The 19,910-nt window shown below is 40.4% G+C and overlaps 1 protein-coding gene across 1 annotated transcript; it reads left to right on the top strand.

Moving 5' to 3' along the window:
- The first annotated feature begins 256 nt into the window (after positions 1-256).
- LOC138958648 (uncharacterized) lies at positions 257-13,664 on the top strand. Its single transcript, XM_070329866.1, has 4 exons — positions 257-395; positions 911-1,278; positions 3,148-3,294; positions 7,671-13,664. Exons 2-3 carry the CDS (start codon positions 915-917, stop codon positions 3,192-3,194), a joined length of 411 nt encoding a protein of 136 aa, XP_070185967.1. The 5' UTR covers positions 257-395; positions 911-914; the 3' UTR covers positions 3,195-3,294; positions 7,671-13,664.
- Positions 13,665-19,910: the final 6,246 nt, after the last annotated feature.

Below are 19,910 nucleotides of genomic sequence, written 5' to 3'. Positions count from 1 at the left end.
TTTCCCCCCTATCACTAGTGGCTCTGTTTCCTTTTCCCCTCTCCTAAAGTCTGTGATCATCTCTTTTGTTTTGCCCACATTGAGGTCTAGGCTGTTCTGGTCACACCACTCTACTAGTTTGTCCACCTCCTGTTTGTACACTGTGTCATCATCATTCTGTATCAGGCCTACCAGAGCTGAGTCATCAGCAAACTTCGAAAGTTTGCCATTGGTGGCTCTACAGTCGTTGGTGTACAGGGTGAAGATTGTCGGAGACAAACAGCAGCCTTGTGGACTCCCTGTACTGATCTCGAGGCTGTCTGAGATGACCCCGTCTACTGCCACGTACTGAGATCGACCCACCAGGAAGTCGATAATCCACTTGATGATCTGCGGACTGACTGACAGTGGGCTAGGTAATATTTCATGGTGGGGCTGATTTTTCAGAGAATCAGAAAACATGGTTCGCTGTTGTTCTTTTTGTCAAATTAAGCTATAGGGCCTCAGAGATTCCAACATTAGTTAGTATGTGGATTTGTTAGCCAGGTATTATGTTGGTGTGTGACAGTTCAGAGAACCATGATGTAATTTCCTGTTGGTGTTCTGTTTGTCATAAATGTATTGAGCCTCAGAGATTCCAAACTCGTTTGGTGGGGGTACTGGGTGCCAGGATTTGAGTTTGACACAGAAAACACAATTGGTTTGAAGTACTTTGGGCCAGATTTTAATCAATTTCTTTGGTTTGTATTTCAGACTCCCAAAATCTGGTGACAACTTCAGAAGTATGGGATATTAAACACCTTTTACAGGCTGAACAGTGAAGGAGTTGTTAACTCCTGCAAGGAGCAGCAGACAAGTTCAAGGCTTATGTGTAATTCTCAGTAATCTGACAAATAAGGCTGTGTTCACATATCCTGTTTTTTATGCACAGGAATATGCCTCCCAGGAGGGCAGCGTCAAGGCGGGTAGCCGAAGTGACCCGAGCCGCTGCAGGTCGGCCGAGGGCCAGCAACCAGACAGCCTCGCAGCGACAACCCGGTGGGTTTGAGTCAGCCACAGCAGGAGGGGAAGAAAGCGCCACTGCTTTGGCCGCGGTATTGGCAGAACTACGCAGGCTGGGGGAGCGGCAAGAGACCTGCCAAGTGGCCATTGTCTCGCTCCAGAAAGACAACCAACGTCTGCAAGAAGCTGTTTCGGGTGATCGTGAGGCCATCGCCTCAACATCGGGATCGATGACAACCGGTACCAGCAATTCTACCCTGTCTGGCTCGGTTGCCAACCTGGTCAACACAATCACAGGTGAGGCGGCCACCCAATTGGTGCCTGTTGTTTTGTTCGTCGAGGATAAAGTTAAACGCAGGATCTGGGGCCCGGGGCGTCAATCCACAATGACAACTGAAAAGTTTCAAATGGAAGCGTGTCAATGTTAATTGTAATTCAATCTGACAATGATCTCTTTCCTGCGTTCATGCGGTTGCAAACAGACCAGAATTGGTTCTGTTCTGTTCACATAGTACTTTGAGTTCACTTACATGCAAGGGTGATGCACAGTATTCCTATGGAGAGAACTTCATCTTTAAGTGTACTTCGATTAACTGAAGATATTCAATTGTTTACTTCAATGTGGGAGGTGTGCAATGTGTAAATACTCATCAACTCAGTCAGTAAGATTTATGTGCAGGTGTATGATGCAGAGCTGTCAGCCCCTATGAAGCTTCATGTGTAGCAATCTTGAATTTATAGTGTAGCAAATGGTGTTTATCTTTAAGTATTGCATCATCTTATAATCCACTGCACCTACATGTTTATATGTCAAGACACAAATGTTGCAATAACTGTGTTCAGACAAGAAAACAGCAGCAGGAACAAATGAACATTGTAGAGTGTCTGTATAACGAAGTAGCATTTTCTGTTTTACAAGTAGCATGCTACATCGAAAGCGTAATAGTCTGCAGCTCTAATTGGGCCACTAATGCGGCATGGTGCTTTTGGATTCCACAAGTTATTTTGCATGTTGTTTTTAAGGCAAATATGTCAGAAGCTCCTAAAGAACTTTAGTGGGTAAGCCTGTGACATTGTTGTCCACATAGAGAATACTATATGGTTTCCTATGAAATACCAGTTTTACACAAGTTGTGCTTTTAAATATTAAACTGCGAACAATATTTCAAAACACTAGTGTAAAACTGGTATCAAACAGGAAGCCATGTAGTATTCTGTTTATCCTACATACAGGGTTCGTACAGGTCATGGAAAGTCATGGAATTTGATTTTTAATTTTCCAGGCCTGGAAAGTCATGGAATTTCAATTCAAGTCATGGAATTTCAATTCAAGTCATGGAATTTAACATAAATAAGAAAGAAAAAAAATTAACCTTTAGCACGCCAGCTTTCTTTCGAGTTGTTTCTTGACAACAAAAAGTATGCGGAATTGGAACGAATTACCAAGGAAGATCTTCGCAATGAACTGTGTATCGCGGTGAAAAAAATGACAGTTCGTCAAGTCACAGTGTTAGTGACGGTTATGAAACGGAATTTACGAAAGTGCAGATGGATACAAACAGTGGCTGGTCCAGTTTAGTGAAATGACAGGACCAGCAAACATTACCGATAATCTGACTGCGTAGCAAATGCTTGACTTGCTTGTCAAAGAGACACTGCGTAGAAACTGACTCAAATTCAGTGCAAAGCAAGCCAGTGTCAAAACTGGCAGTGACAAGATGTAAAAAGTTTGCGTGTTCGGAAATGGCGACCTGTGGATCTAGTCATGGAAAATGTTATTGAGGCTCATGGAAAAGTCATGGAATTTTGTTTCTAAAAACCAGTGGGGACCCTGTACATACTGTTGCATGTTCATTGCTGTAAATGTCCCTTTGTCGAAGCGCCCAGATTGAAGAAGCTTAAAAATTGAACCTGGATCTCTCCGAATGCCTCGTGTAATCTTTTATGTCAAAGCAAGGAAATGTCACTGGTGTGGTGTTTACGTTCTTAAAATTCTTCCGAGTGTTCAAAGAAGGACGCTTGTTTCGGTATTGGAGGCAGTGAAAAATCAGGTCCTTGTCAGACAAGACCTCTTTACACATGCAATGTAGAGTGAATGGTATTGTTATGACATGAGTGGTATGTCACGTTAGTGTAATAAGTTGTATTCTTACACGCTCCACAAAGGCACAGAGTACGGGGAGCCATCCAGCGGGTTGATCCTGGTGGAGTAGCTGTCAGAGCTTTGGCGTTGAGGCCCACGAGACGTCGTCTGTACCAAGTATCAGGACCAAACGCTCTCTGGCATCTAGACGGATACCACAAGTTGATATCGTGAGTACAGCTACAAATACATACACTGGGCACAAAAAAATCCTTTTTCAAAATTTGGTGAATGTTGAGTGTGTCCGGTGGTGGGGAGGATGTTGGGGGTTGTGCCAGTTTGAACATGGAATTTGAGTGGATTGATACAGGTGGCATAAGGAATTCTCTTAAACATTATTTTATGACGCTGGAATCTTTCTTTTAAGACCTACATAACCCTGAGATAATAAGGTCTTATAATGGGGGTAAACTTACAGAGGTTATGAGCAGAATATCTTAGAGAACAGCATACCTGCCAATTGCTACGATTTTGGCGCAGCATGCTCCGATTTTGCAGGAATTGCTACGCTGCTACTCTAAGCCCTGAGCTGCTACGCTAAAAAAAAAAAAAAAAAATGACAAGCGTGCAAAATGTTCACTTATTGCTTGACAATCAACAATGAACATTGCATAACTAGTCGAGTACCGATGGCTGGGAACCACTCCGTTATGACTCGATATTGTCCACGTGACTTGCTTAGCAAATCGTGAATTTTATTGCAAGCATTCGCATTTCCGGTGACTCTATGCGCCAATTGTGAATTTGATTAGAATATGCAATGCACTTGTTAAGTTGTAAGCTGTGCACAGTGACGGTGTTAGAAGTGGAAACTGGAGGGAGACAGGATAAAAACGGGGAAACGTAAGGGTGGTGAAGATTATGGTGCAAGTTCCACGCCGATGCGGGCAAATCATTTTCAACGATTTTTGCCGAAGAATTCGACAGACTTTGCGTGTATAGGTAATAATACCTGCTATTCCGACTTGGTTGTGTGACAGACGTTTTCTTCCACACGAGATTACGTTGATTGTCTAAATCTACTTTTTGACGGAAGTGACCGAACAACTGTGAATGACGTCTCGTTATATGGGAATGACGTCACAGTCATCGTCACAGTCTGTATCTTTTGAAGCATCGCATTCTTCATGACGTCTTTCTGTGTCTGCATCCGCAAAATGTTTGTTCATTCCGGAATCTTTGTCATCTATGTTCAGAACTCTGTCCTTATAGTGTCAGACAAACAGGCCTCCTGAGCGAACCACTTTCCAAGGGAAGTTAAATTCGCGTATGGAAACAGTACTGTCGTCTAGGGTGCCGTTTTCAGTATTCTGAGCGTTGAAGAATCTGTAAAGAGAAGAAACGATAACAGCAGGAGAAATAAAAGTCGTGTGTGCATTTTATGTTTTTTTTGAGTGACGATTTTGAGTTTGAATCCGTTCTTGCCATGCTCCTAAAGCGTGTAACATACAATCTTGCATACGTTTGCTTTAGTAGTGGCAAAGAAGGAAAGCGTGTGACATTGAACTATGTTTAGACGGTTGTAATGTCGTAGAGCTCTCAGAATCTTACAAACGTTTTTGATGGCATTTTAAATGCGGGCTTGCGATTCAAATTTAAGATTATGCGAGTGCTACGCTTATAAACACCAATTGCAACTCTGACATTGGGTGAAAGTTCCAAAATGCTACTCTTTGGGCTTCACAGGGGTTGGCAGCTATGAAACAGGGTCTTGAAAATGTCTTGTTTGGGATCGTAAAAGGAAGGGCGTCTTCTAAGGGGTAGGTGGGTAACGAAGGTGAGTCGTGTGCAAGTATTTGCTTTTCTTTTCTTTTTATTTTGTCATTTTCTGGATATGTAATGAAAGACTGGTCCATTGATGATTTCCCCACGGAATACAAAACATATTCTGGTTATACCTTACCATTTCTACTGGGTGGTTATTTAAATTTGGTTGCTTGGTGTTTTTTTAAACAATAAACACCCCTTCAAGTTAACAGAGAAATAAGCAGAGGGGGGAATACTTTTCGGTGAATACCAAGCTACCTAGTCCTAACAAATAACCACCCAGCAACCAGTCTGAATCCTCGATAGCTCATAGGTTGAGAAACCACACTGTGTGGTCACTGCTTGGTGACTGAAAAGTTCTGAATGCTCAAATATTCGAAAGAGGAAAGAGCTCATACATACTGCATTTACACTATTCATTTCAGGTTTCAACACACAGAATCCAATATAAGATCCATAAGTTTGGTTGTTTTCTAAATCAAAATCTACGTTGTACCAGACACAAGGTCTCAAGGCAAGTAACTCTCATATTTTGTGTAGAAAATAGAGTTGTTCCCATTTTGCATTTGTACAAATAACAAGAAGAGCAAACGCTCGATCGAGTCACTTTCGCAGTTCTGAATATTATATGAGGCATCAGATGGACAGGAAGAAATTGCTATTCACAACACAATGAGTCACGTTCACATAAAATTTGAGCCCGGTCACTTTTATAGTTTCCGAGAAAAGCCCAACGTTAAGTTGTGTGTTGCCGAACAGAAAAGGCTAGTTATCTCCCTTGTTTTTCTGATAACGTTCGTAAAAGGCTACAGATGTAAATACTTTGATGTAAAGAATAATCCTACAAAGTTTCAATCACATCCGATGAACTTTGTCAAAGATATAAAATGTCTAATTTTTCCTTTGACGCTGACCTGTGACCTTGAAAAAGGTCAACGGTCAACGAAACCATCGTTAAAGTGTAGAGGTCATTGGAGGTCACGACTAAACAAAATATGAGCCCGATCGCTTTGATAGTTTCCGAGAAAAGTCCAACGTTAAGGTGGTGTCTACGGACGGCCGGCCGGACGGCCGGCCGGACAGACTAACACTGACCGATTACATAGAGTCACTTTTTCTCAAGTGACTCAAAAAGACAGTAATCTGTAGGTCAATTATATTTCACTTCATAAATAGAACTTTTTTTCCCGAGATACTTAAACATGAAAAGAACGCAAAAATATTTGCCTTATCGTCTTAGCAGAACAACTATGTACTTTATTTTATTCGAAATTAAATTAACTGCTATAAAGAGTTTGCAGAATTGGCTATTTTCACAGAACTCTTCAACCATGGATTAATCACATGCTTGTGCAGGTAGACTGGCTGAGTGAATAATACTTGATCAAAATAATTATGTGTGCTGTGGGCAGGCTGTCTGTCTGTCCAAGGACAAAAAATGTAACGTTGAGCTGTTATCTCAGAAGTTTATACAGCTAGACCTCTGAAACTTTGCACACTTTTAGGGTTTGATGATTTCACGAAGTGACCCCAGTTTCGTTGACCCTCATCAAATTTTGGGGTCACAGCGGGGTCATGTTCGTTTAATAAAAACTTAACGTTGATGTTATCTCAGATGTGTTTTTAGCTAGAGCTTTAATAGTACGCACACTTCTAGGTTTTGATAATCTACCAACTTGACATAAGATTGTGGGCGGGGATGTAGCTCAGTCGGTAGCGCGCTAGATTTGTATCCAGTTGCCTGCTGTCAGCGTGAGTTCGTCCCCACGTTCGGCGGGAGATTTATTTCTCGGAGTCAACTTTGTGTGCAGACTCTCCTCGGTGTCCGAACACCCCCGTGTGTACACACAAGCACAAGACCAAGTGCGCACGAAAAAGATCCTGTAATCCATGTCAGAGTTCGGTGGGTTATAGAAACAAGAAAATACCCAGCATGCTTCCTCCGAAAGCGGCGTATGGCTGCCTAAATGGTGGGGTAAAAACGGTCATACACGTAAAATTCCACTCGTGCAAACCACGAGTGCATAAGAAGAAGAAGACGACATAAGGTTGATTGACCTTCGTCACAGCCCACTTCGTCAACATCACGGGCCAAAGAATCTAGACACAGCCATCGTCGAACGCTGAAGAAGAAGAAGATTGACCTTCGTCAAGTTTTGGGGTCACAGGGGGTCATGTTCGAATCAAAATATCTTAACATTGATGTTATCTCAGGTGTTTTTGAAGCTTGAGCTTTGAAACTTTGAACACTTGAAGGATTTGATCATCTACCTACGTGACCCTAGTTTGGTTGATCCCTGTCACATTTTGGGGTCACAGTGGGGTCAAGTTTGTAAAAGCTTTACATTGCGGTTTTCTCAGTTATTTTTATTAAATTTCACTGAATTGTATGTGTTATTAACCAGCTGACATTACCAAAATTTTGCTTATTTTTATCAAATTTTAGAGTCCCAGCAGTTAGTGGAATCCTCCTTTTAAGACCTACAAGACCCTTAAGGCTTATGGACATGACGAAGAAAAGTCATATAAAGCAATTGCTTTTCTTGATTTATTTCTTTGCAAAATTGAAGAAAGGTGGATTAAATGGGTTACACACCTTTTCTCAATGATATATATTAAAAATAATGGTCTTGATTCTCGGTCATGAAAAAGCACTTTGACCATTACTTTTTAATATTTACTGAGCATGTTACCTGTACTTATTTCCCAATAACTCTTTAATCAGAATTTGTGTGGTGAAATCACATATGGAAACGGATCTCTGTTTGTTATATTGCAGGTGGAAAATGGTGATTCATGGGGCAATCGATGGCTTTAGCCGGGCCACTACCTTCCTCCATGCCACCGAAACAACAGGTCAGAGACCGTTCGGGATCTGTTTTTGGGTGGAACCCAACGCTTTGGACTCCGCATGGACCATGGTGGCGAGAATCTGGATGTCGTCGCCCTCATGAATGAACACAGGGGAGAAGGGAGAGGCAGTGCGATGCAAGGCCGCAGTGACCATAACCAAAGGATCGAGCGTCTCTGGCTCGACGTCTGGAAAGATGTGGTGAACCCTTACCATGACCTGTTTACTGCAATGAGAACACCACAGGCAGAAGGTGGTCTGGGGATACTGAACATGGACAATCCCATTCACTTGTGGGCCCTCCACTATGTTTTTCTGCCCAGGCTGAACCGGTCCCTACAGTGGATTGTGGAACAGAAGAACCACCAACCCCTGAGGACAGAGCGCAACAGAACTCCCCTGCAGCTCTTCTTCAGGGGGATGCTGGAGAGACGAGCCAGCACATCCACAGCAGTACAGGACTTCTGGAAAGGGAGAAGCCTTCAATCGATAATCGAGGACCATCCTTTGCCAGACAGTCGTTAGGATGTGCCTGCCACGGCTTGCCCCCTCTCTGAGGAACAGCTCGTGCAACTAACGGAGCGCATTGACCCTCGGAGTGGGCCACCCACCAATCAACATGGTCAGATGTTGTTCTCCAGTTCGTTGCCAACATGCTCGAGTAAAAAAAAAGTTAGCTTGTGGACACCCCAAACCTGAAGTGTATAGCAGACCTGTGAACCCATACGATTTTGCCATATTTTGTACGCTTGATTGTCCAGACTACAAGCAGATTGGTCAGTGGAATCACAAGAAAAATTCATTGTCTACTTTTATTTACAAGCGCATTCCAAAGCCGATCCAGTGTTTTGACACGTGATTACTGCTTTTGTCAATGAAAGAAGCATTCGTTTTAAATTGTAAACTTATTAGGCTACTTGCCCTATCCGCTCCAGCCACGTAATCGTGCAATAAATCTGCAATATCTTGCATGGCGTTGGGAGGTGTGCCTCAATTTGCGGGTTTGCTTTGAGACCTCAGAGTAAGGATGTGTCTGGGTGCAGACACTTCGCCTTCAAAAAAGTTAATTTGCACTGAGCAGCATTGGGCTGCAACAATGAAAGCCTCAAAAACAATCATAAAGTTTGTTCAAAGTACCAAGCATGGTAGAAGGTATAAGCAACTGTTTTTTTCAAATTGGTTTAAATCTGCGCTCTAATTCTAAACCAATCTTTGTAAAGTGGAAAGTCATTCAAATAAAGCGAAATTATGTCCGCTGTGTATTTTATTATTTTTAAACACAGGTACTGCACCACGAAAACAATATTGCTAAAAAAAAATAAAAAATATGTACACTTTGTGAAAGAAAGTTGTAAAGAAAGTTTTACACAATGATTTGCCATTAGGTTACCTGTTTAATTGCACCAAACAGACATGGGATTCTTCCGTAAAATTACGGAATTCCGTAAATTTTTAGGCTCCAGGGATCATTCTTGAGATTCGTGCAAATCCGCTGAGAAAATGTTGGGATATATGTAGGTAAAGACCCAAGTTTTTCGGCCGGTCCGCTGATCGCGACGCTCCATTCCATACTATTCTTGAACGGTTGGTTCCTAAAACGGTCAGACTGTTGCTGGTCGATCCGTATGGGAACGCGCTCTGTGTCTTTGTCTCCTACAGTCACCGTTTCAACGTAGCTATCGGGGATTCAGTATAAGCTAAAGCATACCGTATGAGAATGATTCGGCGCCATTTTTACATCGCTTCGAGCCACTTGCCAAAATGATGAGGAAGCTAAAGCGAGACGAAACCGTTCTATCCCGGGAAATTGACCAGCAGAAGTACAAGAAAAATCTCTGGAGATTCGACTGGCTCGATGAAGTTGTATCATTGAGCTGGAAATACGAGAAAGGCCAGAAGACACAAGACGTGAAACTGAAAGTTGGCGATGCTTTTGCTAAAATCAACTTGCCGGGAAAAGCTTAGTGCACTTTGTGCAACGATGTTAATGTTATCAACTACGGTTCCAATGGAAAGACTGCCCTCAAAAGCCACTTGAAAAGCAACAAGCACCTGACTATCCTGAAAACCCAGTCGTGTAATCAGTCACTGGAGTCGTTTGGCACCGACAAGGTAAGAACATTGAAACCACACCGTCACACGCCACCACCACCCCCCCCCCCCCCATCCCCGCCTCTCTCTCTCTCTCTCTCTCTTTCTCCTCCTTATTTTGAGTCTTAGCGTAAAATTAATTTGAGAAACATGGGAAGGAAGAGAAAGGGAGGGGGGGGGGGGGGCTATGATTAAGCTGAAATATGCATTTCAGGGCCATTTTTGTGTGTCTAAAATACTAAAAACCTTCAGCTTCTGGGGGTGAAGCCCCCAGACCCCGACCAGGGGCGTTGCCCCTGGACCCTACTGGGGGCCTTCTGCGGCCCCCAGACCCCCACTTTTTTTTCCCTTAATTATCACTTTTTCTGAATCCCATGTCTGACCAAATTTCTTTTGATGTATCTATAGTATAGATTTATAAGGTTGAAAATTGCTGAAAGTTTTTAAAACAGACTATTGTTTTTGAAAAAGACCTTAGTGTATTTTTAGGTTTATTGATGCTAGATATATTTATATATATATATATATATATATATATGGCTTGCCCAATCCAACGTATAAAGGAACTCATTGTTATTCAGCCATTAACCTTCGCCGGCACTCGTTATCGACTACACACGGACGCATTCGTGGGGCCGTGCAGACCCATGCTTCTCAAAGAAGGAAAAATGTGCATATCCTTACGTGGGGCCGTGCAGACCCATGCTTCTCAAAGAAAGAAAAATATGCATATCCTTCCGTGGCACTCGTGGGTCCGTGCGGACACAGAAGGGTGTTTGATGCAAATATCTCTTAAACGAGTTGGAATTTTTTAATGAGCTTTTAGAAATGCCTCAGACACCTAAAAAGCTATCATCTCCTAAAAGCTCATTAAATTTCAGTGATAATTAATTAATTAATTAATGGTCAAATTTAGACTGCACACGGTATTTGGTAAAATATTATGGGTCTGCATGGCCCCACGAGTGCCACGGAAGGGTTTGCACAATTGTCCTTCTTTGAGAAGTATGGGTCCGCATGGACCCACGAGTGCCTCGGAAGGGTATACACGCTTTTCCTTCTTTGAGAAGTATGGGTCCGCACGTCCCCATGAATGCTTCCGTGTGTAGTCTAAATTTGACCATTAATTAATTAATTAATTAATTAATTATCACTGAAATTTAATGAGCTTTTAGGAGATGAAAGCTTTGTAGGTGTCTGAGGCATTTCTAAAAGCTCATTAAAAAATTCCAACTCGTTTAAGAGATATTTGAGACAATGACAAAAGGTGACGTTTTCATGTCAGTATGTCCCAAATGACATCACCAGTACATTTTTCATTCTATCTAATCTGTTTTCGTTCTATTTTTTCTAATAACATGCGTTAACAATTGATTGCCAACTGGAATGGAAGAGCACAAAAAGTGTAACTTGATATGTAGTTTCTCTAGAGGGAAAAACATCTTCCACTTTCATGTCAGTGTGTCCCATGCAACATACATTTGCCAAACAGCTATGTGTTAGTAGATTATTTGTTAGTGGTATAGAAAATACTGATCAACAATCAAAGTCAGTTTTCACATTCATTTTCTACCTATTTCTTATTTGTTTATTCTTTTGGCAATGGTGAAATGTCAGCAATCGTGTGTCATTCGGGACAGTAGACATGACACCTGACCTTTTGTCACTGTCTCATTTGCAATCAAACACCCTTCTGGGTCCGCACGGACCCACGAGTGCCTCGGAAGGGTATACACGCTTTTCCTTCTTTGAGAAGTATGGGTCCGCACGTCCCCACAAATGCTTCCGTGTGTAGTCTAAATTTGACCATTAATTAATTAATTATCACTGAAATTTAATGAGCTTTTAGGAGATGATAGCTTGTTAGGTGTCTGAGGCATTTCTAAAAGCTCATTAAAAAATTCCAACTCGTTTAAAAGATATTTGCAATCAAACACCCTTCTGGGTCCGCACGGACCCACGAGTGCCGGCGAAGGTTAAAGACATTTTCCGAATTACAATGGTTTAATAGCCAACTTGCACAATACCCCTTTTGAACAGCTCTCTGGTGCGAAAGATAAGGAAGGTTCACTTCCCTACGGGCAAACGTTTTGCTCTCACAAGCACTGGTGTTCTCTGGCTTGTGTAAAAAAACCAAAATAAAATCTCAATCGCCTTACTTTTGTATACAGGACATGCTTGGGTACTTTGAACGAACTAAAGGATTATTCTTGCGGCTATTATTGCCGCAGCCAATAAACCTTTAACGACTTTGTGTGTGTCGGTGTGTGAATGCTCTGATTTGTTTTGCTATTGTGTATTGCCGTGAGCTCTGGCGAGAAGGGGTGATTAATTTATGTTCATTATTATTATGTCTCACTGTGTTTTCACAGCTGTACAGAACAGTGAAAGGGATACTCGTTCAAACTTTGGTATGATGCCATGAGCGCCATAGTTTAACTAGAGTCAAATCAGTTATTTTTCTTTTTATATTCAATGGTGCCTCATTCACCCATATTCATCAGAACATAAGCTTTTTGCAACGTTCATTGAAGGTCAAGGTCCCTTTAAGTTACCTATCAAACCTCATAGTGGTGTTTATTGTTTATGGTTAGTGTTTTCCCCTGGAGCAATTTTTTGATTAGTGCTTTTGTGAACAAGAAACAATTAACAAGTGGCTCTATCCCATCTCCCCCCCCCCCCCCCCTTCCACGTGGCGATATAACCTTCGTGGTTGAAAACACCAAATAAAGAAAGAAAGTGTTTTAAACATTTTCAGTTCTCCATTTAGTTTGGTGAAGTAGTGTAGAGCATTTTTTGAACATCAATAATCATGTATGAATTTATTGCATGTTTGTTGCTAGAATATTAATCATTCTTCTGCTGAAGAACTTTGTGCCTGATGAAAGTAAACATTGTGGTCAGTCGCATAGGTACCCCCCGCGGGTTTGGGGGAAGAATTTACCCGATGCTCCCCAGCATGTCGTAAGAGGCGACTAACTGATTCTGTTTCTCCTTTTACCCTTGTTAAGTGTTTCTTGTACAGAATATAGTCAATTTTTGTAAAGATTTTACTCAAGCAGTATGTAAGAAATGTTATGTCCTTTGTACTGGAAACTTGCATTCTCCCAGTAAGGTAATATATTGTACTACGTTGCAAGCCCCTGGAGCAAATTTTTGATTAAGTGCTTTTGTGAACAAGAAACAATTGACAAGTGGCTCTATCCCATCTCCCCCCTTCCCCCGTCGCGATATAACCTTCGTGGTTGAAAACAATGTTAAACACCAAATAAAGAAAGAATAGGCACCCCCTAAAATCAAAGGTGAGTTTTAGATACTAAAATGTGCCAACAATTTTAACAGCACACCCGAGTCCCCTTTTTACTTTAGTTGCAAGATCAGTACATGTTCTATCACGGAATTTTGTTTTGTTTTTGTAATTATGTGTATTTAGAGATTTTTCAAACCAAACTATTAATCTTTGAGCTCAGATGTCCTACTTTTTGACGTATTGGTATGTTTATTCAAGGTAAGCTAGACGAATCATTTGTATCAGGAAACTAAAATAAATGAAATTCTGATTTTATGTGAAAAATTGAATCAGTATCACAACAATTTCAAAAATTATTCATATTATGTGCTGGTTAATGACTATTAAATTTGCAAGCCAAAGCTCTGTTTGCATTCTGAATTTTGCATGTAAATGTCCCATTTCAAAGATCACCTATATATTTAGGTGTGTGTGTAGTCTTTTTAAGAACATCAATTATATACATTTATTGGATCTTGATTGCTTGAATGTGTATGACACATAATTCTTGTGTATGAATAAATGTGTATGACAAGTTTGAATATTGGATAATACAAATTGTTTGTATGGATTTTGATTCCTGTATGGTGAGGCAATGAACATGTGCGAGTGAGATGTCTATGATGGACAGCAAAATGTAGTTATGGATTCATGGCTGCTAGTCTCATTTCCAGTCATATTAAAAAAAACAAGTTGTTTTTACAAAAACACAAAACATAACTCAAGTTGTCTGCCACAAATACAATTAATTTTAATCAAACAAGTGTCATGCAGAAAATCCACTTTAAATAAGGAAAATCATCACAAAATGGAATGCATACTTTATGTTTATCACATCACAAGACACACTGGTAATACTTGGCAGGTGAGAGTTAACCCATCACACAATGGAATGAATATTTTTATCACATCATTAGACTGGTATTACTTGGCAGTTGAGAGTTAACCTATCACAAAATGGAATGAATACTTAATTTTTATCCCATCATAAGACTGGTAATACTTGGCAGTTGCGAGTTCATCCATCACAAAGTGGAATGAATACTTTAATTTTATCACATCATAAAGAATACATCGGTTCTACTTGGCAGGTGACAGCTGAACAGTTAGCAAAACAGTCACTATTTAATACTGGTTACAGAGACGAGGAATTGAGGCTGAAATTTATAAACTAAACAAGAAAGCTGAAATTGTGTGAGCCGTTTGTTCGTTCATGGGCTGAAACTCCCACGGCTTTTACGTGTATGACCGTTTTTACCCCGCCATTTAGGCAGCCATACGCCGCTTTCGGAGGAAGCATGCTGGGTATTTTCGTGTTTCTATAACCCACCGAACTCTGACATGGATTACAGGATCTTTTTCGTGCGCACTTGGTCTTGTGCTTGCGTGTACACACGGGGGTGTTCGGACACCGAGGAGAGTCTGCACACAAAGTTGACTGTGAGCAATAATAAATCTCTCGCCGAACGTGGGGACGAACTCGCGCTGACAGCGGCCAACAGGACTGAGCTACATCCCCGCCCTTGTGTGAGCAGTGACCTTCACTACAGAGGAGTGTAAAACTATAAAAGGAAAAGCAGTAGACAACGCCAGTTTTGGTTAATTTGGTAAAACATAAAAACAGACTATCGTTACACAGGGCACGAATATCACATTATCATAACTGTTACAAACGCTTTTGAGTTTATTAATTTGTATACCATTATGAGACAGTATAACAAAGTTGTTAGCGTGCAATTGATTTGTTTGTATCCGGTTTATGGTGTATATTGCCAAGTTTTGTATGGGACACTGTAACGCTAGTCCGAGTGCTTTTGATATTTTGCTGGCAACGTGTTATTCGTGTAGTAGGGGGGTTGAACCATTTATTCTGTACATTAGGTAACTGATACCTGATATGATGTGAAGTGCTTAGTTTACTTGATCAATAGTCGAGAGAAATACAATGCTTTACATGTTTTCCATGGACAGCGTTACACGGAACACGAAAAGCAGGCAACATAATGACAAACAGTGGTGCAAAAAAACAAATAAGAACAGAACACACTCTTGAAACACAACGGCAATTTAAATAATGCAAAACACAAACATCAAATCTTCGAAAGTCTCTCTCTTGCATTTAATAGCAAGTAAGAAATGATGTACGGTACAGGCACCCAAAATAAAGCTTATTTTACTGAGAGAAAAAACCCACACACACCTTGTCTTCATAATTTTAAGATTTCAAAGTTCAACGTTAAACACACCCCCCCCCCCCCCCTGCAAAAAGCAAAGAAAACAATCAAAACAAAAACAAGGTATGTAAAGGAGTATAGGAAACCGGTTAAATCAGGGTCATGTTTTTTTTTTCCTTTGCAGCATGACCTCAAATAATTCAGTTTGAATACATTTGTGAATTCTCTTCAAAATTGCAGAACAAACATTTTTTCGCAGGGTGTGTACAGAAAGAAACACCAACACCTACGGCTACCAAGCAAAAATAATGCGAAACACAAACATCAAATCTTCGAAAGTCTCTCTCTTGCATTTAATAGCAAGTAAGAAATGATGTACGGTACAGGCACCTAAAATAAAGCTTATTTTACGGAGAGAAAAAAACCACACACACCTTGTCTTAATAATTTTAAGATTTCAAAGTTCAACGTTAACACCCCCCCCCCCCCCCCCCCCAGGGTGTGTACAGATAGAAACACCAACAGCTACGGCTACCAAGCAGAAACTAAACGCACCATTGAAGGAAAGTTTTTACAATAAATAAAATCCACCCCCTTCAAGAACAGCCTGGGACAGCTTCTGCCTCAGTTCTTGACGTGTCGGGCAGACACCTGCATTCTGAGGGCACAAGTTGACACTCTGGGGAGTGGCTTTTCGGGTGTGTCCACAAACACCACGGTCAGAGGACTCTGGTACCCTCCTGGTACTGTGGACCGGCTCCCAGACATGAAAAACACGAAATCTGAGATGGTGGTTTCTCCGCACTTTCCATCTGAAACAAGACAAAAAAGAAATTCTGAAATAAAGGAAACATCATCCCGCTTTCTTAATAAGCATACAAGTACCAGGACTCAAAAGAGAGGGAATTATTGCATGCTTGTGTTCATTTGTAGAAGCGTAGAAATGTTAAGCATGCTTTGCGACACAGAATGAAATGCTATTTTGAAAGCGTAACTTTTCTTGAGACTTTTTTTGAGCTGCTTGACGTTCAGTTTGATATGTGAAGGCAAACGAGATTCATTTTCCCAAATCTTTGGAGCTTTCAGGGGTAAAACCATGTGTTTATCATTTGCTGCTTTACATACAAGTTATTCTCCTGGGCCGTTTCCCATTTTGTGACATGTATTTTCAGTCCTTAAAACATGTATTAAATGGCAACTTGAATGTATACTCTCCCAAAAAAGAAACTTGACACAGGTAAACATTGATGTTTTTCAAATATATAATATATGTTAGAGGAAAGCACCAAAATTCTGTTTGAAGTTTGTCGGTTACATTGTTGCTAACAACTAACCCATAAAAAGAACATAATTGAACCAAGACTTTACTGGGTGGTCGCCCTTTTATTGAATTGCAAAAATTCTCGTCTGCACAAAAATCATGTGCATGGAGAGTATCGAGAGTATACATATTTTCTTTAGTAATAATTTTTTTTCCAGTAATACTCCAGGTTGTTAATGATGCAGACTTGCAACAAAACAACATAGAATATATATATATTATTTTCTTGGTAGTGTTAGCAGTATTCAAATTCATGTCACAACTTCCGGTTTCCATGTTATGAAGGTGCTTTACTTTAAAACCTTTGTATATTTACTGAACACTAAGACAAACAAAATGTGCAAGTATTTGTTATTCTATCTCTGCAGGCCAAGGATATTTATGAAACTAGTATTTGTGAATGAAATTAATTTGTACAGCTTAAATGTCTCAAGTTAAATTTAATAAAAAGTCTACTTTATAACATGGTTTTCCCTGGTACACAGCTCTGGAGATTAAAGCTGTGGTCTATTTATGACTTTCCTGGGCTACGAGGTTGAAAAATAGGGATACAATCATGTACAGAATTCTGTACAGCAAACGCTACCCGAAACCCCACCTATACGGCGTGTATGACCTTGAGAGCTTCAGTCAACGCTTGAATTTTTCAGGGATAACAGCCGGTTTGCTCTCTCATATTTTATCTTCAAGAGAGATCAAGGGGAAAAAATAAACGCCCCGGCGAAGATTCGAACTCTCGACTTCGTGTCTCATGTCCTAACCACTAGGCTACTGCGCCAATTGAGAAAATGAAGGAAAAACATTGATATGAATTCATGTTATGTTATTCTTGAAGCAGCATGATTTATATCTCTATCCGCCCATTGTTCAGAAGTTTGTTTGTTTGTTTGCTTAACGCCCAGCCGACCACGAAGGGCCATATCAGGGCGGAGCTGCTTTGACATATAACGTGCGCCACACACAAGACAGAAGTCGCAGCACAGGCTTCATGTCTCACCCAGTCACATTATTCTGACACCGGACCAACCAGTCCTAGCATTAACCCCATAATGCCAGACGCCAGGCGGAGCAACCACTAGATTGCCAATTTTAAAGTCTTAGGTATGACCCGGCCGGGGTTCGAACCCACGACCTCCTGATCACGGGGCGGACGCCTTACCACTAGGCCAACCGTGCCGGTTGTTCAGAAGTGAATACATGTATAACTATTTCTTAGATGTCTGGTTTCAACTGGCTTTGGAGAGATTCAATTACTGTTCTTGTCATTTTCTTGCATGTTGTAAATAGAGATATCGCAGCTATTTGCATGGCGCGAATGTCGTGTAGCATGACGGTGTAAACATGTACTGCGATTCTGTAAAACATGTTTGCAAATAAAGGCAAATTTTAATGTCAATTTTTACGTTTTTGCAACGCATAAATGATAATTCAAGCGTAGAATGATATAAAATTATCAATTTTTTTATCTTTGACAATACTGGTGAAGTGGCCTAGCGGTTAAGACATCGGCCCTGACATTTCGAGGCCCCGATGCCTTGAGTTCGAATCCCTGCCAAGTCGTTTATTTTTTCTGCTCGATCCTTCTTGACAACAAATATGCTCAGCTCTGCGAGAGCAAACCAGATGTTACCACTGCAAAATTCAAGCGTTGACTGAAGCTCTCAAGGTCATACACGCCGTATAGGTGGGGTTTCGGGTAGTGTTTGCTGTACAGAAATCTGAACATGATTTTGTCCCTATTTTTCAAACTCGTAGCCCCGGAAAGTCATAAATAGACCACAGCTTTAACCCATATCAATCAAGGTTTGTTATGAGCCAAACGGCTTTCCATATGAGATTATATACGTACCACTGCCGCCGCCACCAAATAATCATAATATACACTTTACAACGGATTACACACACACACACACACACAGATAACAAGGTAATCTTGAACTTTAGCGTGACGAAAATGCACCGAAAATGGTGTACGTTGTCAACCATGGGACATCATCTACACGAAAGATTTGTCTCCCTTGTCTGGTCACACGGATAATTCCTTCTTTGATGGGTCAAATGCATTCGTACAGTTCATCATCGGAGTTCATTCCGTAACTTCAAAGGGATCTAAAATGACTTGTTATGATTACAAGTACAGGTTCTACAAATTTGGAGACTTAAATGCCTCTGAATTAAGAGCTATGAATTTAACACGCTAAAGTTCAAGATTACCGATAACACGATATAGCAGCTAGTCTCTCGCACCGAATTCCAATATTTTGCATCTTTGGTCAAAAACGCGTACAGGCCTCCCTTCAAGTTCAACTTCTGGATGTGGATGCCCCACTGACTCGGTGTAGATCGTCACAAGAACCGAATTCGTCTGATAAAACAATTAACTTACCCTGCTGTGCGAGCCTGGGCAACAGCGTTAATTAAAACTGCACTCGCAAACCTTCCAAAACATCAGGGACATTTGCCACCCCCGCCATCTTGAGCTGTTCAGTCTGTCAAAAGGCGGCAAAGCGAGGCGATGAAGACGCGTATAAGCTTAGTGTTTTTCATGTGGATTCCCAGTCCAAGTTTTTAAGTCGCTTAACCACGTGACTAATAACTGATTAATACAGGTGTATTTATTATTAAATACAGGTGTATTTAATTTTAAATACAGGTGTATTTATTTTTAAATACAGGTGTAATTATTTTTAAATACAGGTGTATTTATTTTTAAATACAGGTGTATTTATTATTAAATACAGGTGTATTTATTTTTAAATACAGGTGTATTTATTTTTAAATACAGGTGTATTTATCATTAATTACACCTGTATTTTATAATAAATACAGGTGTATTTAATAATAAATGCACCTGTATTTAATAATAAATACACCTGTATTTAAAAATAAATACACCTGTATTTAATAATAATTACACCTGTATTTAAAAATAAATACACCTGTAATTTATAATAAATACACCTGTATTTAATAAAAAATACACCTGTAATTAATAAAAAAAATACACCTGTAATTAATAATGATACTTATTGTATACGTTTAAGAAATAAATACAGCTGTATTTATCATTAAATACAGGTGTATTTATTTTAAATTACAGCTGTAATAGTTATGAGCCAAACGGCTTTCCATAGATACTCGTGGTCCACCGCTCACAGCATTGGCAGTGAAATTGACAAGAAGAGCGGGGTAGTGGTTACGCTATGCTGCATAGCACGCTTTTCTGTACCTCTGTTCGTTTTAACTTTCTGAGCGTGTTTTTAATCCAAACATATCATATCTATATATTTTTG

The sequence above is a fragment of the Littorina saxatilis genome, linkage group LG2, assembly GCF_037325665.1.
Source record: "Littorina saxatilis isolate snail1 linkage group LG2, US_GU_Lsax_2.0, whole genome shotgun sequence".
In the NCBI taxonomy this organism is placed as follows: Eukaryota; Metazoa; Mollusca; class Gastropoda; order Littorinimorpha; family Littorinidae; genus Littorina; species Littorina saxatilis.
This window is presented reverse-complemented; position numbering and strand designations above follow the sequence as displayed.

Excerpts from the sequence above, each read along its gene's own strand:
- LOC138958648 (XM_070329866.1), top strand. The coding sequence starts at position 915 with ATGCCTCCCAGGAGGGCAGCGTCAAGGCGGGTAGCCGAAGTGACCCGA. Across the intron at positions 1,279-3,147 it reads CCTGGTCAACACAATCACAG|GCACAGAGTACGGGGAGCCA; the intron begins GTGAGGCGGCCA and ends CGCTCCACAAAG.